The sequence below is a fragment of the Leptonotus elevatus genome, chromosome 1 (assembly GCF_054856555.1).
Source record: "Leptonotus elevatus isolate MCC_2025b chromosome 1, RoL_Lele_1.0, whole genome shotgun sequence".
Classification (NCBI taxonomy): domain Eukaryota; kingdom Metazoa; phylum Chordata; class Actinopteri; order Syngnathiformes; family Syngnathidae; genus Leptonotus; species Leptonotus elevatus.
The window spans coordinates 9,139,248-9,161,110 of record NC_141239.1 but is presented as its reverse complement, the minus strand read 5'-3'; the positions used below and the strand labels follow the sequence as shown (position 1 = coordinate 9,161,110).

The window sequence follows — 21,863 nt, the reverse complement described above, 5'->3', positions numbered from 1 at the left end:
CAAATTGCTATCAGAGACTGGCTTCAGGGAGGAGTTTTTTGAAAATCTTGAGGAGTCGGTTCGGGTTCAGAGCCTTTGTTTTTGGGTCTACAACTGACACAAAGCGCGCCCCAAAACCCCATACAACTAGTGTTGCTAACTAGTGTAATTTCTGACTGAAATGGCCAAAAAGACCCGGAAATTATACTTTTGAATAGGGGTATCAGGTGATTTAATTGTTTTATCGTAATTAATCGCATGACTTCAAAAGTTAACTCTTGATTAATCACAAAGTTTATATCTGTTCTAAATGTACAATAAAATGTACAATAATAAAAAATAAAAAAAAGTGTTGATACTGCTGTTAACATATAAGTGGATTTTTTTTAAACTAATAGAAATATGGCTGCATTTGTTGGTCAGTGATACAGTAATTTAATAATAATTCATAAAATTGAGTTAAAATTAAAAGGATGTACTTTACTGTAAAAAAACAGTGTGATATTGAGGTAATTTTTCTGCCACTAGATGGCATAATTGCATTTGTAAGACATTGGTGACATCTCAGTGCATTTTTTTTTTCATGTTAAGAGCTATCTAATCTTTAACATGAAGTAACCTGTGAACTTCTGGACATTTTTAAAATTGTAAATTACAACTTGACCCCAGTCTCCACAAATATATGCAGTGTTATTCAATTTATTACTGCTACATTTTGACGTGGACGTGTCTGCTGCGTTGCGACTGGAATTCCCCCAGTACTGGCCTTCCAAGTAAGGGGAGGTAATTAACTCATTCACTGCCATTGACGGCTATAGATGTCAAAAATACATTTGAACTATTTCAATTAGTTTAACATTTTTTCCACTTTTGTTAACAAGAGTATGAAAACATAGAATTTTTTTTATTGTATATTTATAACAGATATAAAATTTGTGATTAATCTTGAGTTAACTATTGAAGTCATGCGATTAATTATAATTAAAAAAAATTAATCGCCTGACGTGATTAAAAATTATTTTTACTAAAAATTAGGGGTGTCAGTCAAATACAATTTTTAAACGTAATTAATCGCATAGATTCACTAGTTAACTCACGATTAATCAACATTTTTATATATGTTCTAAATGTACAATAAAAAAATTCTAGGTTTTCATACTCTTGTTAACAAAAGTGGAAAAAAAATGTTAAACTAATAGAAATAGTTCAAATTAATTTTTGACGTCTATTGCCGTCAATGGCAGTGAATGAGTTAATCGCGCGTTAAATTTTTTTTGGTGGCGTTAAAGGAACTTTAAATTAACAAGAAATTAATGCACTCATTTTGTTACTCCTACTTTTAAATCAAAACAGCATCTTCTGTATTTTCAGGCATGGCGTCTTGAAACTCATGATAGACTTGTTGCTATTACATTTTGCGTTCCAAGCAACAACAACAAAAAAACTCCAGAACACAAAATTGTGTTCTTCTATTCCACAAAGTCAGGCCAGTGCGCCAACCAGCAGGCAAAGGTGGTGCATTCAACCCACAAATGTAATTGGATGACACGGCCGCCCACTTAAAGGCGATTGGCTTACCCACAGCTGATCTGACACGCACACTTCAGAGTGGTCATGGATGACCACCTCTTCCTCCTGAGAGGGAGGGATGTGGGGGGTGCAGGGAGGACACAAGGGGCGGTTAGAGAGCCGGCGATATTTGGGGGAGGGTGGTCTTCACCAAGGGGTTTGTCTTTTTTGCCAAGCAGGCAATATGTAATGCATATGACAAATGCGTGATATGAAGTCTTTACTGTCACGGTGTGTTGACGCCGCACCTTTTTCTGATGCGTCGGCTCCGCCTCTTGTCGCTGGGGCGCCTCGGCGGACGCCACCTTTGCCACTTCCTGTTTCCTGTTGATTCGGTTCCTCCAATCCTCCTCGCCGCTCTTCTTCAGCAGGGCCACTCTGGCACAAACGCACAAAAACTTTTGAAATATGCGACATAAAACCCTCGCCTGTTGAGGGTCGCGCCTCCAAAACATGAAATGCTGTTACAGTTTGCATGCATCGGGGTCGTGTTTATTCTGATTTGCCTTCCATGAAGATAAAGTGTAGAGATGCTAGATTATGAAGAAAATATTAATCACAATTATTTTTGGTAATAATTCAAATCACGATTAGGACGATGATTTTTTTTGGTACAAAACAAGAAAATGTTAAATATTAAGACATATAAAATTCTTTAAAACACTAGAATTATGCACGTTACTTTTGGATAAAACAACATTTATTAAATTAGTTATTTTACAATTAAAAAAGGTGCAAATATAAAAAATTAAACAACTGAAATAACTCAAAAATTAGGATTAAAAATCTTTATTTTTTTACGATTATGCAGATTTTGTAATTGTAGAGTGCAATAATTGAGATTTAGATTTATTGCACAGCCCTAATGAAGTGTATATAAAAAGTCTACACGCCCCTGTTCAAATGCCAAGTTTTTGTGATAAATAAAAAATGAGACAAAAATAGGATAGAAAATGATGTCAAATGATGAGGATCACGAAGATGATCAGTAGAACAAAAAAAAACCTAATCAGAACTTTCCACTTGTAATGTGACCTATAACCTGTACAATTCAATTGAAGTTGCTTAAAAATATTGTCAAAAGAAGAAAAAACTAACAAATGAAATAATATGGTTGCACAAATGTGCACACCCTCTTGGAACTAGGATGTGGCTGTGTTCAGAATTAACGTAACTTGGGAAGTGAAAATCTGAAGCTCTGGCAAAAGTACTGGGACACCTATAATAAGTGAAAATATAAAACATTGACAAATCCCCGTTATAAAAGGGTGTGTACACTTATGCAACCACATCATTTCAAATATTAATTTTTACTCCCCCCTAAAAAAAGGTCTTGAATGTAGATATGTTGACTTCTTATATCCACTGTGCTGTGATAATTCAGGTCACATCAAGCACAAGTAGACGAGGAAAGCTGATCGAGGAGAAAGTGTGTCATCACGTCTCCCGAACGTGGACCCAAAAAAAGCAAAAGGAGCTCATTTTCAACTACTTCTTAAAAGACAGCTACATCGGACACTCACTCTAACCCAAAATGCATTTAGTGCAATTTATGAACTTTAACACCTAAACCCCACCCCCCCCCCAAAATAACAACTAACCCTAAACAAGGGATGGCATGTTTTAATCAATATGCAGTAAATTAGTCATAACCCACATTGTAATAAAAAATAAAAAAAACTGTAAATTTCCGGCAGCTGGGGCGCCCAAAAAATACAGTGAAATAACAGAAAAGGAACATACTTCTCATAAAAATACAGTTTTTCACCATAATTAACTAATTTACTGCCATTGACGGGTATAGATGTCAAAAATGAATTTGAACTATTTCTATTAGTAAAACATTTTTCCCACTTTTGTTAACAAGAGTATGAAAACCTAGAAAAAAAAATTGTACATTTAGAACAAATATAAAATGTGTGATTAATCGTGAGTTAACTAGTGAGGTCATGCGATTAATTACGATCAAAAATTGTAATCACCTGACGCCCCTAATTTTTAATAATCTTTTCTTTAAAAAAAAGATATTTTTTTATTTTTTATTTATGGGTAAAAAAAAAAAAAAAAGAGTAGTAAAAATTCATCAGGCGATTACAATTTGTAATCGTAATTAATCGCATGACTTCCCTCGTTAACTCACGATTAATCACAAATTTTATATCTGATCTAAATGTACAATAAAAAAATATTTTCTAGGTTTTCATACTCTAAAAAATGTTAAACTCATAGAAATAGTTCAAATTAATTTTTGACGTCTATAGTGTGCAGTTGTTAGTCCAACAACATTTTGTCTTATTTTCAGGTTGTTTTAATGTTTAACTAGAAACATTTTCACATTTTATAATAATGAAAGTTCCTACAAATATAGTAGGTAAACGTGTTACGAATAGTAAGGCTTAAAATTACAGAAATGTGCTGGTATTAGTTGTTTTTGATGACATGATTTTATGGAAAGTGGTTTTATAATAATTTGTGTTTGATGTAATAATATATGTATGTGGCACAAAATTCATCTTTCAAAACATGTAAAAAAAAACTGTTGAAAAACTAGATATTGGGTTTAAAATTGCAACAACTTATTCTCATAGTAATTCATTTATATAGCATTTTTCCTTCAACGTGTTCACAAAAATAATCAAACCCACAACCTCAGGGACACTAGACGACCACTCTACCACTGAGCCATGCCGCCACTGTTTTTTTCTGTAATTTTAGATCACATGAAATGTATACTTAATTGGAAGCCCCGAAGAAGAGGCAGCATCCGTAAGTTTAATTCTTTGCATATTATTCACCCAAGTTATATCTCATTCGATTTCAAAATAAATGTTAACACAAAGTCAATGAATGTTACCATTTAGGACGTTACAGTAATTGTAGTTATTTTTACAAAAAAAAAAAAAAACATTAGTCAATTAGCAAAGGATTTATCATCAAATTTTTACTATTTTATTTTTTTGTAATTTTAAATGTTTTTCACTAAAAGTTGCATTTTACAGTTTATTCTCTTCAATAACTGACAAATATTTGTGAAATTAAGATTCATTTGTGAACATATTTTAACAATAAATATATGTATTTCTAATGTGTTTTATGGGTAAAAGAACAGAAATATTGTGTTTGTTCACATTTACAATGATTCCATGTTATTTCACATTTAGTATATAAGATCACAGTCTACTTGTGAAAATTAAATTATATTTTAAAAAATATAGGAAAATCTCTGTCAAATAAAATAAATTAAACATTGAAATTCTGTTATTTTAGTTTTTTGTTGTTGTTGTTTTAAACAGTGCAGTCTAGTAACCTTAAACCCAATCCACTAACCCAGACCGTTTTACTCCTACTCCTAAGCACTAGGTTTAAATCTATTAACTCATTCACTGCCATAAATTCATTAAAAAAAAATTTTTTTAAAAAATTAGGAGCAAGAGGCGATAATTTTTTTAAAAATTGTAATCAATCACATGACTTTACTAGTTAACTCACGATGAATCACATATTCTATATGTAAAATAAAAAAATTCTAGGTTTTCATACTCTTGTTAACAAAAATGGAAAAAAATGTTAAACTAATAGAAATAGTTCAAATTAATTTTTGACGTTTATAGCCGTCAACGGCAGTGAATGAATAAAAAAAAAGAAAGAAAGAAAATATTATAATCAGGTGATTAAAGCTTTTAATCGTAATTCATCGCATGACTTCACTACTTAACTTGCGATTAATCACAAATTTCATGACCAAAACTAAATGTACAATAAAAATAAAAAATATATATTTTTTAAAACAAATAAAAAAAAGTTACAATGAATTTTTGACGTTTATAGCCGTCAATGGCAGTGAATGAGTTTAAGTAGGTTGTGACATACTGTGACATTTTGGGTGCCAAGGTGCGATCAATAGAAAAATCCAATCTTGGCATTTTGACTGACAACATCTGGCACCCTCACCTCTCCTTGATGGACATCTGTTTGCTGGACATGCCGTAAGGCAGCCGGTCCGCGGAACCCGTGGGTGACAGCAGATCAATCGAATGAACGCTGAGCTTGTTGTAGCCGTCGCTGTGCTCCAGCGGCAGCGACTGAGACTTGACCAGCGCTTGGGGGAAGCCCTGAGGTTTTGGCGGCGTGGGTGGAGGCACCTGAAGTTTGGGCGGAGGCTGAGGGTCCGGCTGGATGTGAGGCTTGGGGAGGAATTCCTGAGTTTTGGCTTGGCTCTGCTGGGGCTGAGTGACTGGTTTGGGATACGTTGGCGGGGACTGGGATGCTTGGGTGTATAATTGGGACTTGGGTGGCTCTGCGTGGGTCTGAAGCAGGAAAGGTTTGGGTGGAGTTTGGGGAGGCTGAATGACAGGATGGATCTGCTGGATGCTTGACACTTGGGATGTTGTCGTGGAGGACACTTTGGTTATCGATGGTCTCAGTGGTGCGGTGCCATCCAGCGGGTCTGAAAGGATAACACACAAAATATGTGTCTGACTAACCCATAATCCACAACATTAAAGAGATACTTGACTCTTTGAGCCATTTTCAGAATTATTTTGCATGTACAATTAATACCTTTAAAAGCGTTTTTTTCCCACTTGCTGTTGACTGAAGATGACATCAGCTGTGCTGAGGAAGTAGGTAACGACCAATCATGGCTCAGTTTGCTGACCCAGGAAACAGGTGAGCCGTGATTGGTCGTTACCTCAGCACAGGAGTGGAAAAATTTGTTTTTAAAGGTATTAATTATACATCAAAAATGCAGGTTGCCGTGGGTTCACTTCCCCGAAAAAATAAATAAATAAATAAATAAATATATATATATATATATATATATATATATATATATATATATATGTATATTAGGGGTGTGCCAAAAAATCGGTTCTCATAAGAATCGCAATTCTCATTTAGTACGATTCAGAATTGATTTTGTCTGTGTGTGCCTTTATTTGGAGCGCTGTTCATGTTGTACCCAATTTGGCCACTTAGGGGGAGTGTGGTTCCACGCGGTCTAATACACTAAATTTGAGCCACATTAGAGAGTAGAAGGAAACAGTCACGATCAAGTTATTCCAATAAGAGTTGTTGTTTTTTTGCAGTGTGGAGCCATTTTTTTTGAGTGATAAAAGTGCCGCGAGTAGCGCGCTAATTAGCATTAGCGAGTCAGACTGGAGTAGATCATTACAATTCCTTGCACATCTATAGATTGAAGCAAAAATCATTGTCAATCAAATCATTTTGAATCAAAAATCTTTATGCATAATCAAATATATATATACATATATATATGAAAAATAATGAAGTTATCAAATAAATTCTGGACAAAATTAACTTTTTACTGCTGAAAATGGCGCAATAATTTAAGCATCCCTTTAGTTTAGGGGTGTCAAACTCCTATTAGCTCAGGGGCCACATGGAGGAAAATATAATACCAAGTGGGCCGGATCGGTAAAATAATGGTATTTACCTGAAGAACAATTACCCTCAATTATACGCAGATCTTCGCTATTTGCGGGCTAGCCCTAAATTACAGAGCTCAACTGTAATCATATTGTTCCAAAAAGTAACACAAATGCAAATTGTTCCCAGAATGCATTGTGGCGCAGTTTATGAAGTTATAAGGACATTAATCCTTGTCATATGTATTTGTGTTACCAGTAATTGAATTGATGTTGTATATTCACGTTTATGTCAGTCTATGATTTTTTATTTTTTATTTTTTAAACAAATCGTAACTTTAAGTTGTGTGTAAAATAATGACATCCAGGACGCGCTGCATTGCTCATTTGAGGACTGCTTGCGAAATTGCAAATGTATATGTTTTGATTTTGGCTGGTCAATTAATTGGTTTGGCATTACAATTTTTTTGTTAATTTTACAAAATGGTCTCGCGGGCCGGATTAAACCCCTTTGCGGGCTTGATTTGGCCCGCGGGCCGTATGTTTGACACCCCTGCTTTAATTATACATTCATGTGGCTTTTAGTCCCTCTCCTGTGGATCGCTATAAAATGGTAGAAATTAACTTTTTTTTTTTACATAATTATTTTTATCTTTTAGAGGAAAGGATCTTTGTCACTTTTTTTTACTCGCGTAACTGCAGCATCTGTGTCAGGCGCGTTCATGATGCGCGTACGAGTATATGCACGATCTTAAAGCGACAGCCACAGTTGACAAACGAAGACATGAATTCAAATGAGGTCAGAAAAACTCCGCCCCTCCGCTCCCCAAAGAAACTGTGTGTGAGGGTCCGCACACTACTATAAAAAGGAAGATAAAAGCTGATAGGTGCAGTCAGAGTAAAACAGTCAGGACTCTTCGTACTCATCTGGGCATTGGCGGAGCATGCATGATGTAGAAAAAGCTTTAATGTTTTTTTAAACAGCACAATAAATATTTAAATATTCTTCAAATGGATTAATGATTAAATTAAAAAAAAAACAATAATAAAATATTAAAAGCAAAAAAGAGTCCAAATGTTTTAGTTGTCAGAAGGTATTTTTTTTTCTCATAAGTTAAAAAAAAATAAAAATTGACCATAAAATGTCCATGTAATTGCCCAAAATGTCAGAGAATTGACTAAAAAAGAGAAAAGAAAATGTTCAAAAAGTAACCATAAAATGTCCAAAAACAAAAGAAGAAATCCCCAAAATTACAATAAAATTTTCACAAAATTGCCAGAAATTACAGAAAATTTGATAATAAAAAAGGCAGAGAAAATGTCCAAAAAAAGAAGGAATATATAATAATGTATCCATAAAATTGCCAAAAATGTCAAAAATTTGACAGAAAGGCAATAAAGTCTAAAAATGTATGAAAAATTAAATATGGAAAAATTACAAAAATTACTAAACTCGACACTAAACACACTGTTTCGTTTCTCACAACGTTCAAATGTTTTGGGCTCCAGACAGATTTGTTTTTTTTTATTTGGCCTCAAATGTCTCTTTTGAAAGTAAAGGTTCCCAAACAAACCATTAAGTCTAACCCGTAAAGACTGCTGCACACCGAGTAATGCGACCGAATTGAACGCGCTGCAATAGGAAAGTAGGAAAACCGCGACCCGTGGGTGTTCTCATTGGGAAACAACGATGTGAGTTTCCACATATTGTGCGTGTATTCTACATTTACATTTTGATTGAACCAAAAACAACATAGCATGATTTTCAAGGAAGAAGTGGATTGCCCTGTATCTGTAGCTAACATTGCTACATTATCATTGATTAATTACAGCATTGGTGCTTAAAACTCATTCACTGCCATTGACGGCTAAAGACGTAAACATTTTTTTTTAAACTATTTCTATTAGTATAAAAAAAAATCTACTTTTGTTAACAAAAGTATGAAAACCTAGAAAAAAATTATTATTGTACATTTAGAACAGATATAAAATTTGTGATTAATCATGAGTTAATCAGTGAAGTCATGCGATTAATTACAATTAAAAAATGTAATCGCCTGACGTGATTAAAAAGAAAAAAGAAAAGATTATCAAAAATCGTCAGGCGATTAAAATTTTTAATTAATTGCATGACTTCAGTAGTTAACTCACAATTAATTACAAATTTTATATCTGTTCTAAATGTACAATCAAAAAATTATAGGTTTTCATACTCTTGTTTAAACTAATTAAACTATTTAAACTATTTAAATAGTTCAAATGAATTTTTGACGTCAATAGCCGTCAATGGCAGTGAATGAGTTACAGCCTCAAAATGTTGTCATCTGGTTTGGTGCTAATCTGCCTTGGCGGAGGTTAGTCTGACCCAGTAACACCAACTCAAGTGACCGATTACCCTTCTAAATGGCAGCCGGATTGTAAAACACTTCTATTGTGTCCTTACATAACCAGTTGGCGTAATCCGACTGACGGCGACCGGTCACCTTAAGGAAATGTGCCGCTAGCTCCATCTCTTTGGGGACAAAGAGATCCACACGGTACGGCGGAATATTAATGAGGTGACTCTCTCTCCCTCTCTCTCTCTGCCACCCTGCCCCTACTGCCCCCCCCCCCCACCCCCACCCGGTCTCGTCGAGCAATGATGCGTGGGAGCACAATGAGGATAATGAGGAGAGTCCACCGCCCTTTCTCCGCTTTTTTTCTCCGCTCCTACCTGAGAGTCGTTCTTGGCTGCGGGTGTCGCCGTCTCCCGGGTGGTGGCTTCCTCCTCCCCCTTCCGCCGCGTTCTCCTCCCGGGTATCTCCGAGGGCTTTTGGGCCGGGATGCGCCTCCTCCTTGTCGTCCGCCTGCGCCTGATGCCGGCGAAGAGTGACGGAAGAAGGGAGAGCCCCCTCAGAGCTATTGGGGAGGAGCTTGGGGTGGCACGGGTACCCCGTGCTCTGGGTCATGGAGAGGTAGCGCGATGCCCTCTCCTGGTGGTCCGCGGCGGTGGTAGGGGTCCGTTGTTGGGCGGTGGAGCTCCCCTCGCAGACGATAGTGCTGCTGCTGCACGCAGGCGTCACGGTTACCGTGGTGATGGAAGCATGGGAGGGGGCAGCTGCCACAGAGCGGACCACCGAGGCGGGGAGGGGCTCTAGTTTGACTTGGCTGCTATGTTTTAACTAAAGATTAAAAAAAAAAAAAAAACACAACATAAAATTATAACTCATAAATATGACCAAAAGTATTGAGTATTTAAAAAGTGAAGAAAATGTGGAGTTTTGACAAAATTATTGATGCACAAGAAGAAAAAATTTGAGTTTGGACAAAAGTATTGGGACACTGACAATAAGTAAAACAGTGGAGTTTGGACAAAAGTATTGGGACACCTAAAATAACTAATAAGTGAAGAAAATTTGGACTTTTGACAAAAGTATTGGGACGGACACTAACAATAAGTGAAGAAGTGGAGTTTGGACAAAAGTATCGGGACACGTACAAGAATTTAAAAAGTGAAGAAATTGTGGAGTTTTGACAAAATTATTGATGCACAGGAAGAAAATATTGGAATTTGGATAAAAGTATTGGGACAGGTACAAGAATCTAAAAAGTGAAGAAAATGTGGAGTTTTGACAAAATTATTGATTCACAGGAAGAAAATATTGGAATATTAGTGATATATAAGTGAAGTAATGTAAAAGTAATGAGACACCTAAAATAGCTAAAAAGTGAAGAAAATGTGGACTTTTTACCAAAGTATTGGGACACATCCAAACCATAAAAAGTTGAGTTTGGACATAAGCGTGGAGGCAACTAAGTAGTAAATTATGGATTTAGTAAAATTGATTAGAGACAATCCTGCTAGTGTGACTGAAAGTTTAGACAAAAATATTGGAACACTACCAGGAAGTAAAAAGTGGCATTTTGATGAAAGTTTTGGAACACCTAAGATATGTTCAAAGTGGGATTTGTATTAGTATTTGAACATCTACAATAAATGAAAAAGTAGAGTTTGGACAAAATTAAAAGGACCCACAGGAAGTGCAAAGGTGAAGAAGAAAATGTGTGTGAAAAGTTTGGGGCACAAGAAGTGAAAATCTAATTGAAAGTATGGAAAAAAGTCACTTTCTCTTTAAAGTTCTCTCTTTAAAAATAAAAATAAATTATTCTGTTTTGGGAAAAATGGATTGTGTTTATAAATCAAAAAATGTTACTCTTGAACCATTTCTCTCTCTCTATATATATATATATATATATATATATATAAAAAAAGACCTGTAATTACTGTATTATTTTTCCTGTAATGTGAAACTGATGACCAAATGTAAGTTTGTTGTTTAGCTTTGTTATATCTAAGTTACCAAAAAAAAAGAGAAAATCTGAGGTTTGGGCAAAAGTATTGGGACACCTCTAATATGTGAATACCGGAAAAAAAAAATCTATTAGGATACCTACAGCAAGTAGAAGTGGACAAGATATTGGTACACCCTGCAACTAACATGCACCATTTCCCTAGTAAGACACCTCATGCTTGTTATGCACTAACCCAGCAACTAACAGAGGCAGCTGGAGTAAACAAACTTTACGACAGTGAGTCACATGACAACACCACCGCCGTGTGTTGTATGCCAATCATGTACGTTTGGGGCAGCAACGAGGCCGAATCGGGACAAGATGCAGCTTTTTAATTAGCTCATTCAAATGCATCCATCTGATTTAGGAAACCTTACATGTTCTTCCTCCTCGGACTCAATATGGTCGACTGACGAGCCAACAGGAGGCTCAGACACCTGTCAGGACACCAGCTGTTTATTTATGGAATATAATGTAACATTAAAAGCATTTCAAATGAAAAGGTTAAAAGTGAAGGATGTTAGGTTGTCGGGTCAAAATTTCAGGATCAACTTAAAAGGCATTGTAACCTTGATCCTGAAACACCAGCTAAAAACTTAGCTTAGCTTAGCTTAGCTTAGCTTAGCTTATGATGTTACACAAAGTACCTGTTCCACCTCGCCCTGAGTGATGGGCTGCGTCTGAAAGCGGGCCAGCGTGCGGCGCTGGCGAGAGGTGTCATTCTTCGGCGCCGCCTCTTCGGCAGGATGGGCGAGTCGGTTGAAGAGGGCCATCTTCTCAGCCAAGCTGAGTGTCGATAGGTTGTCCCCCTCCACCTCAGAGGTCTCATCGCGCTGAGACTCCTGGACCTTTTCCTGGGGGGCTGGAGCTGCTTGGACACTGAGACCACGGTCCAAGTATTAAGAAATTGAAGCTAAACGCACTGAGAAATGACTTAAAAGACGCCGGCCCACCGGGCATCTGCCCTGTATGCCAGAGGGCCAGTCCAGCCCTGTTACAGTTATGCTTACAGTAATATAAATGTGTAAGAAATTTGTGTGATACGTTTGTAGGTTTCGGTGCCCAACTTCTGACCTTCTGACATCTGGAGGTTAGGTTACAAACTAAAATTTCAAGCCTGGATTAGAGTTGTTGTTGTTGTTTTTTTAAAGGATTTGAGTTTCAAGTTAGGGTTTGAGTTATTTTACTGAAATAGTAAAATAGCAGCTCTAAAATTGAAAAATGTGCAGATAATCCATGTGATCGTTATCAGAATTATCGGAATCGGTTTCAGCAAGAGTTTAGGGTTTAAAATGAAAGTTTGGCTGAGGTTTCAAAGTTAGGGTTTCAAAATAGAGTTTGAAGTCAAGGTTAAGGTGTCAAATCAGGGTTTCACGTTTGGGGTAGGGTTTAAAAAATAGGTTTGGGTTTCAATTTAGGGTTTAAAAACAGTTTTTAAAAGGATTATAGTTTCAAGATTTTCAAATAAGATTCTAGGGTTTATATGAAAGTTTGAAGCCAAGGTAGTGTCTCATGTTAGGGTTTTCATTCTTGGGGTTGAAATTCGGGTTTCAAACGTTGGTTAGGGTTTCAAAAAAAGGGTTAAGGTTTAAAGTTTGAGTTTGAAGGTTTTCCAATTGGATTTCAAACAAGAGTTAGGGTTTTAATTTAGGGTTTCAAGCGAGGATTATGGATTTCTGTTTAGTTTTGAAGTAGTGCTGTCAAAGTTAAAGCGTTAACTAATTAATTAATCACAAAAAATTCTCAAAAAAATCACATTTTGATCGCAGTTGATCCTTTAGCTGACAGCGGATGGTTACGTTAAAGGTAGCACAATAAACATAACTTGCATTAAAGTAAAGCATTTAATAAATGTTTGTTCTAGTCAAAATATTGGGGTCATTTTTTTTGTTTTAAATTATGCATGTAATTAACTGATTGAAGACATCCTCATAGCATCAAATGTCGAAAGAATTAACACATAACAGGTGCTCTTTAAATTTGGCGGGAATTTTTTTTTAGGTAAAAAAGCCTTTTTAATTAAGCGATTAATCGTGATTAATCAAAATTCTAAAATGTGATTAATCTGATTAAAAGTGTCATCGTTTGAAGACAAAGTTAGGGTTTCAAACCAGGAGTTTGGATTTCAAGAAAGTGTTATGGGTTCGAATATGACGTATGGTATCAATTTGGAATTTAGGGTTTCAAATGAGCATTTCAAACAGGAAATTAAGGTTTTACGTGGGAGTTTCAAGACAAAACTAGGGTTTTAATTTAATAATCAAACAAGTATTATGGGTTTTTATTAGGCTTTGAAGCCAAAAGTGCGGTTTCAAGCCAGGTTCAGGCTTTCAAATTAGGATTTCAAGCCTGGGTTACGCTTACAAAAAAAATTGTTAGGGTTTCAAAGACAAACAACGGAATATTATTAACCCAGTGTCCCAGTCAGCATCATCCAGTTTTTTATGATTTACGTCAGATGAAGTTGCACAACAAATCACTGGTTGAGAAGTGTGTGTAATGGGATGGGAAGGTTTAGCGTTTATTTGTTTCTGGTGCCCAACTTCTGACATGTGGACCTTGTAAGAATGCGAGGAATGCAGCAAGCGGGAATGCTGGGGATCATCACCGCTGAGTTATTGTGTACACAGCTGCTTCCTTCCCCTATAAGGTGTAGCAAGGCGCTCATGAGGGTTGGACGGTGGGACATCAGCATCGAGACCACCAAGGGGCCACAGAGTGAAAAAAATACCGTCTCAATAGAAATATTATAGTAGCGATGAGCCGCATGTTGCTTCACCAAGACAAATTGTGCCTGATCACATGTTCTCTTGCATTTTCCATGACATCTTTGCCATTGTGTCGTGTTACCTGATGGTGGTCACAGTGGTGCTGACAACAGCTGAACTGGTGGTGCTGGTGCTGGTGTTGGTGCTGGTTTGGCTTCCCACAGTGTGTGATGATGTGGAAGGCTCACTTAAAGTAGAAAAAGAAAACTTGAATGAAGAAAAGAACTGCGGGTGCACAAGCAACATTTGCTGCAGGCACAGGTGGCAGTAGTACGCACACTCCGTAATTTAACTCATTCACTGCCATTGACGGCTATAGACGTCAAAAATTCATTTGAACTATTTCTATTAGTTTAACATTTTTTTCCCCTTTTGTTAACAAGAGTGTGAAAAAGTAGAATTTTTTTTATTGTACATTTAGGACAGATATAAAATGTGTGATTAATCGTGAGTTAACTAGTGAAGTCATGCGAATAATTACAATTTAAAAAAATTACCTCCTGACGCCCCTAATTTTTAATAATCTTTTTTCTTTATAATTAATATATAATTAATTATAATTAATCACATGACTTCAATAATTAACTCACAATTAATCACAAATTTTATATCTGTTCTAAATGTATAATTTTTATTTTTATTTTCATACTCTTATTAACAAAAGTGGAAAACGAATAGAAATAGTTCAAATGAATTTCTGACGTCTATTGCCGGCAATGGCAGTGAATGAGTTATTTTGCTATTTTGTGTGTTCAGTAGTTAAAAATTCCCTTTCACATTTCTGAGTGTGCACTTTTTCACTTTTACTTTTAAGGTGTTGAATCACTACTTGTATTTTTACCAGTCTATATTTACACAAGTATCTGTACTTGTACTCAATCACTGCCATTGACGGCTGTAGACGTCATAGATCCATTTTTACTAGGCTGGCGGTGTACATGTTAAAAAAAAAAGGGGGTTTTAAACTTAAAAATAAAGGGTATACATAGCACCCAAATGTGATTCTTCACCTTGTACGCATTGGGAACGCGCTCTTGGGTACAATTTAGCACACGTTCCTTGTAGTTCTATAGCAAACCTTTAGCTCATGCCACCAAATGAGAACCATGAAGATCCAAATGGTTATTATGTGGTTTTTATTAAGTCCAAGATCAACTACATAAAAGGTGAAGTCAACAATTTTCTTTACAATAATTTGGTCTATGCGCGCCTACTAGTCTTAACACGGTGTCCTGATTAATATTGTGTTTGTGGAAAAAAATTAATTGAGCAGCAAAATCCACCAGATCTCAGTGGGAAGCCATTTTGCCACTTGCTGTTGACGGAACACAACATCGCAGTGCCTAAGGGCTCAGCTTGCGGATGCTACATGTAGAAACCCAGAAAACAGTTGAGCCGTGACTGGCGTTACCGTTACCATTACTGTTACCCACAGAGCTTGGTAAAACTTATTTTGACAAGGCCAAGAGCAGAAAGTAGGGAGTAAAATAAGGAAACCTGAAAAATCGACTTAAGTACGGAAGAAAGTATTTGTACTTTGCATCACTGGTTACAAGAATGTCAAAGTGTTCCTACCTGCAAGCGTCGACCACTTCCTTACTGGTGACGGGCTGAGTGTGCGAGCGGTCCTGGACCCTCCGCAGACGACGTTCCACAGCAGCATTTCGAGAGCGAGGCTTGGGGACGCCACCCTCCGAAGTCTTCTCCAACTCCTGACAAGAGCAGGGAAATGGCGACTTTCAGACGCAACATGACTTGAAGATGTGTGCATACAAGTGGAAGCTCCTTACCCTGAAAAGAGACCTCTTGGCCGCCACACTCAACTTGGCTCGCTCGTCCAGTTTTTCTTCATCCACTATAAAGCGAAAGAGTAAAAACATTTAGGGTTTCAAGTCAGGGTTAGTTTTTTGTGTTTTTTTTTTTAATTATTTTAGGTTAGGTTAGGCTTCAAACCAGGGTTTAGGTTGTCAAATAAAGGGTTAGGGTTTCAAATTAAGTTATCTCACGTGGCGTTTTAGCCTAGATTAGGGTGGTCTCAAAGTAGGGTTTCAATTTACAAGCCAGGGCTCGATTTTCAAATTTCATGGTTAGAATTGAATAATAGAAATTCAAACCCTAACATTAACCCTAGCGTTTCAAGTTAGCCTTTCAATTAAGGGATACATTTTCAGATTAGGGATTTGTTAGGCGAATGCATTACAAATCACCTTCGATATCTTGCAGCTGTGCTGGACTGAGATGAGACCTGCGAAAATAAAAGTGAAAGCATTTCAACATCCAATCAGGATTTTAACTCTTGAAGTTTTCTGTGAGGACTTCCTCTCGCACCTGTCAGTCTCCAGACGTTCCGCAGACGTGATGGGTTGAGTCCGACTCCTTTCGGATGTGCGGCCATCCCCCGGCGTGATGTAGCGGCGGGGCCTCCGAGCTGCTCGCTCCCCCTGGGGGTCCGTTCCACTCGCCGCAGGGTCCGCCTCCATTGCTGAGGACTGGCTGCTCTCGCTTTAGTTGACAGAGACAAAGAGTGAGAGAGAGAACAAGTTCAGTTGAGGGGTGGAAATGTACCAATCGTGGTAAGCAATTAGCCATAGTTCGCATGCAGTGGTAGACGAACAAAACTTTGCACACCCTTTTTGACACACATTTCCACTTAGTTAGTCATGCGATGCAACACGACAGAGTCCATGCCGGCGGACCTACAAGTCAGGCTTTCTGTTGGCATTCTCCAAGTAAGAGTGTCGCAACTGAGCCACCGACACCCGGGTGTCCAAGGTTCCCATCTCGCCATTAGCCACCCCTGATGGAGGCACAGGCCTGACTGAGGTCTCGGCAGCCCTGTCCCTCCGGTACACGACAGAATGCTGGCTGATGCCGATGTCTGACATGGAGCGAGTTCGCGCCTTGGGTTTGGGCCCTCCGCCTGCCTCTGTGCTTTTGTGCTTGGCCTGAGGTAACGAAGAAACCTTCTGAATGTAAACAGCAGAGTCACTCCTCTGCAATTCTTGCTGCCATTGAGGTTCTGAGGGTTCAAATTGTCTAACCTCCTCCACTCTCTTCGAATGAGCTTCTTGTCTTGTCTGGTTTTCTCCTTTGGGCTCCTGAGGCTTACTTGAGGGGTTGTACTGATGCTGTCTGTGAAGATCTTCTTCAGCACCCTTTCTGGTTTCTGTCCGAAGCACGAGTGACTCTGGTTGGTTGGCGGTTTCAGAGGCATTCTCCGGGTGCACGGGTCTTACCACTCTGTCCTCGTGAGTCTCGTGACCCGAGTGACGGTGCCTCGCTCGCTCTCGGAACTTCTCTGTCTTCCTCTCCCGCCTTCGCTCTCTTGGTGAATGCCAGTCCTCCTCCACTCCTTGACTCATTATCCTCTGTTCTGGGCTGTAGGTTTGCCACTCTGTATGTTTGCTGGGAACTCTCTGAGGTTCATCCGCCGTCTTTTCCCGTCTGCGTATCTCGGACGGCAGCACCGCTTTTCGGCTCTTCAACAAACCTTCCGTGTGGACTTCTTCTTTGGAGGCCTGCCGGGTCTCCAATCGTGCTTCCTTGTTGGCTGCGTAGATTTGGTCGGCGCTCACTCGCCTTCGTGGTTGAACTTCCGGGGGACCGTGGAGTTTGCCAGTAGACACGGGGAAGTTTTGGTGGTCAACAGCAGGGTGATACTCTTGTGCAGACTGAGGGTGACCTTGACTGGGCTGAGGCTGAGGAACAGTTCTGTGCTGGTTGAGTTCCGGGCCGTGTGGGAGTGGGTTCTCCTGAGTCCGGTATCTCTCACAGTGGTGTCTGTCTGCGCTCCACTCAGGAGGTCTCTGTGTACTGCCTCTGATTCTTAGGGAAAGGAATGTACAAGGGACATCAGTAAGCATGAAAAAAAAGACCCTCAAAAGGGTTTAGCCAGTCAAGCACTTAAATCTCGATGTAAGGTAGGTAAACTGCAAACAGATTTTTTTTTATGTTTGCGGTAGAAACCTCAAAGGATCGCTATCGGTCGATTCATTTGACCCACAGACTATCCATTACAAATCAATCGCAAAAGTAAGGACTGTTAGGAATGAGTCAGTCTTAGCAACAAAACCGTCTGAGGTGATTATGTGATCAGTAGAAGTTAATGAAGAGATCATTACTTCATACTGGTACGTCATACCTCGCCGACCAGCCGACGAATGTCTGAGGATCACACTCTGTGTCTGTGTTGAGAAAGCAGTCGCTCTTTGACAGAACAGCAAGGCTACGGACTATGTCAAATGTTCACAGATACTTGTCATTATAGTCAACTGTTCTGTCAGGCTAGTGATGTGATGTGATGTATACTTTTTTTGATATTTGAGTTTGGTGGTGTGAAATGTTTCCAATGTAATAAATTGCCTTAGATCAATAAAGGCTTGAAAACACAGGTCTAAAGGAGGGAATATGTCTGAAAACAAGGACAATATCTTCATTGTGGTCTGTGCGAATAGGCTCTACTGTTCCGTATATGATGTAATAATTTTGCAGAAACTATGTAAAAACCTCAACGGAAGGTTTTGAAATCATTTTTGAGACACTTTTTTTTTTACTCAGATCATCTAAATCCCAAGCAAGAGAAAGGAGCCCCGAGTCTTGAGACCAGAACAAAATTCCGGTTACTTTTCATGAACTCACCCTTGCCTGTTGAGGATGCTCTGTGCCTGCTGCTCAATAAACAAATCCCCAGGTGAGATACCGTAGCGGGTGGATGGCAGTGAGGCCCGGCGGGCAGTGCGAGGCGAGCTGGGTATCGCTGCGACACTGTAGTCCCTGCTGGAATTGGGACTTGGCTCAGGATGGTTCGTGTCTATGTGGTGGTGGCGTTTGGGATTTTGCTGCTGCTGATGATGATAATGATGATGCTGGGGTGGAGGCACGTGGTGCTCCTGGGCCCTGATTCGCGATGTACGATCTTGGGCACCACCTCTCCGGTAGTTCTCCATGTTCATGGCTCTTTCCCGCTCAGAAAATATGCTGTCTTGCGTAAGGGCCGGAGCTTGGCTTGTGTTGTCCGGGCCTGGTGGAATTGCGGGTGCGAGGTCTGGGTGAGTTCTCATGTAAACCTTTCCCACACCAGACCGGTACGGGCCACTGGTTTCATTATCTGTTGGTTCTGTTTCTGGTCTATCTCTCTTTGCAGCTGAGTGTCTGTCGGCAGCAGCATCTTGATCGAGTCGGGCACGGTAGCGTGGCGCGTAATCAATATCCGCTTCCTGGTCTAGGAGGATGCCGTACCGCTCCGACAACTGCTGCCGTCTCTCGGCTTTGTAGCGGGCGATGCGTTCGGCCTTGGAACTCAGAGAATCTGAGGGTGCGGACGCTGGCATCGACGAGGAAGATAACGCCACAGGGTCGACGTACACCAACATCGGATCTGTGCGGCTGAGTCTTCCTCTGGCCTGGCGCTGCGGTGATGTCACCGGCTTCTGGGGCGCGTCAAGCTCCTCTCGACTGAAGCGCCTCACTGCAGTCGGAAATAAGCGAAGACACCGTGATCTTTCAGTTCCCAAAGTCCGGCAAAGTCCGGCGTCAGCTCACCCATCACGCAAGGCTCGCAGGGGTCCGAGGCCCGGGTGTATCGGGGTGGATCCTCTTCCAGCATTCTGTTGGCGACCAAACCGTCGGGCAGGAGGACTGGCGGGTCACTTTCAATCCCTTCCAGACGCCGGGCGATCCTCTCCTTCCTGAAATAAAAGGCAAAGGCTTGCTGTTTGGTAAAAATTTCCATTTCCAGTACACCCCAATTTTTTTCTTGTCATGTGTGGGGTCTCTCACATAAAAAAACAACATTTAAGTTAGTTTATTTGTACCACGCTTTGTGAGTCTATACCTGTTCATCTCAAAATCTGTCGGAACAGCTCCCTCGAAGTATTTCTTCAATTCTGAAACTAAATTTTCGAACAGTTTTAAGAAAATGTATGGTACTAAAAAACAACCAAGAAATTAATACGCACCCTTAGGAAGTACCACCAGGAGTTTGGCATCTGTATCTGAAACGCTCTTGACCAGTGTGGCCTTGTCGTGCAGGGCGAAATCACTCTGAAAACTAAAAGTCAAAACAGGAGAATGCCCCAAAAATATAAATAAAAAATGAACTGAAAATAAAAACAGAATGCACACTGCACGGCTAGGGTGTTTTGTGGTAAGTGACTGTTGACCATATGGCGTAGACCTATCGTCTTAAAGAGGTGAAGCCAGGTGAAATTGTCACATGATCCATCAGGATCCAACTCAAGAATGAGGTCTTGGCACTCTATATCAACCTGGCACAAAAAGTCAATTAACTATGACAATTTTGTTCATACAATATAGCTCTTGTTAGAACTGTACAGGCGTTTGCTTAAAGAACTGCAAGAGTTATTCTAAACGATGCAAAAGAGGCTTTGTGGAATTGGAATGTTATTCATATTTTATTTTATTTTTTATATCTGTGTGGAATTTGCTGTTCCAGACATCAGCAGCATTTAATGCAGAACAGGCATGACAATGTAAAGCTGCCTTTGCTGACAAGGTCTTGTAGACCAAACATGAACCATAAAAATAGGGTACGCTGTTGTTTGCTCAAAGTTTGGCTATCAACAAGTAAAGTGATGCTACGTTGTTGTTAGCGTGTTAACCAAAATGCTAATATGCAGCGATGCAGTCATTCTAATCAACTGGTGCAACTTTGTTTGCTCAAAGTTGGCTTTGTACTTGTATTCTGGAAAACACAACGGTGTGATGTCATCACAGTGAGGTGAAAGTGAAAGTGAGGCGAGGCCTAGTTTCTGTCTGTGACCCGAGCTAATGGTTCCTTACCTTAAGGCTTCTGTTGGCAACGAAGTTGAAGAGCAAAGTTTGCCCACGGCTTCTGATCCAAATCCTGCCAGGGCACAAGCAAAGTTTCATGACTTGCCTTAAAATTCAAACTTCTAGAAAGATGCTCTTGCCGACTCGTGCAAACTAAAATTTGCTTACCGCCTGTCTGTTTGACATTTACATTCTAGATGAGTCTATCCAAACCGTACTAAAATTAGTTAGGTTGCCCACCCCTCTTGGTTTAAAATATCGACATAATGAAACATGTAAGTTATAATTTTATAGCATTTTGCAATCAACACATATAGTTCCTTTTTGACGACGATGACCATGATAACAGTGACACGCATGTCAATCAAATGCGCACCAGTACAGATTCCTCGCAGGTCACGTTGCAACATTATATGACGGTCACGCCGCAAACTATCAAGACAGACTATCAAATGACAGTTGTTGCGCTAGCTTAGCAAAGATTTATAGCATTGATTATAAAACAGAAGTCACAAGAAACAACTGCTAACGTTTGATGTTAATTTTTTTTTCTTTTTGGGGGGGTTGATAGCGTGTCAGTAGCTCAACATGCAGTCCATAGCAACTCCCATAACAAGCACAGCAGTCTGTTGTAAAGTTGTTTCCCTTTTTATCGCAGACAGATTCAGTTACCGCTCCAGACACCACGAGAACATATCTGGGTCTATTTATTGGCCCCACTGAACCTTCAACAGGACACAAGTTGAAAAAAAAGAAAAGAAAAAAAAAAGATATGATCTCTGGCTGTCAAAACTGATCATGTGTATGCTTTTCGCATTCAGGACTTGTGCAATGTGTGCGTGATCCGTTCGGAAAGCCCCGTGCACGTCAAGTCAGTTCAGCTTTCCTCGGAAACGCCCGCGCGCTGCCAACGGGCAGAGGAAGCTCAAAGCCGCCAGTGCCAGAAAAAAGCTTAGCCGGGCGACAGCTCGGGTTTTCTATTAATATTCTCTGCAGAAAAGTAGACTTGTGGAAGAAAAAGGTCATAATACTTTTT

General features: G+C 39.3%; 1 protein-coding gene across 7 annotated transcripts in view; it reads right to left on the bottom strand.

The window, feature by feature from the left end:
• svilb (supervillin b) overlaps positions 1 to 21,863 on the bottom strand; it is a 42,982-nt gene that overhangs the window by 19,499 nt on the left and 1,620 nt on the right. For 3 of the 7 annotated variants that reach the window (XM_086073290.1, XM_086073270.1, XM_086073299.1), the window contains exons 2-17: positions 20,837 to 20,900; positions 19,993 to 20,084; positions 19,869 to 19,926; positions 19,577 to 19,722; positions 18,674 to 19,502; positions 16,736 to 17,860; positions 16,364 to 16,537; positions 16,243 to 16,280; positions 15,826 to 15,890; positions 15,611 to 15,747; positions 14,118 to 14,222; positions 11,915 to 12,146; positions 9,649 to 10,096; positions 5,500 to 5,995; positions 1,797 to 1,926; positions 1,558 to 1,614 (exon numbers count right to left, since the gene is read on the bottom strand). In XM_086073290.1, the coding sequence (XP_085929416.1) occupies positions 1,558 to 1,614; positions 1,797 to 1,926; positions 5,500 to 5,995; positions 9,649 to 10,096; positions 11,915 to 12,146; positions 14,118 to 14,222; positions 15,611 to 15,747; positions 15,826 to 15,890; positions 16,243 to 16,280; positions 16,364 to 16,537; positions 16,736 to 17,860; positions 18,674 to 19,502; positions 19,577 to 19,722; positions 19,869 to 19,926; positions 19,993 to 20,084; positions 20,837 to 20,900 (4,196 nt within the window). Of the gene's footprint in view, positions 1 to 1,557; positions 1,615 to 1,796; positions 1,927 to 5,499; positions 5,996 to 9,648; positions 10,097 to 11,644; positions 11,705 to 11,914; positions 12,147 to 14,117; positions 14,223 to 15,610; positions 15,748 to 15,825; positions 15,891 to 16,242; positions 16,281 to 16,363; positions 16,538 to 16,735; positions 17,861 to 18,673; positions 19,503 to 19,576; positions 19,723 to 19,868; positions 19,927 to 19,992; positions 20,085 to 20,836; positions 20,901 to 21,863 lie in introns of all 7 variants that reach the window. The other 4 variants (XM_086073327.1, XM_086073280.1, XM_086073308.1 and 1 more) reach the window with 4 other exon arrangements.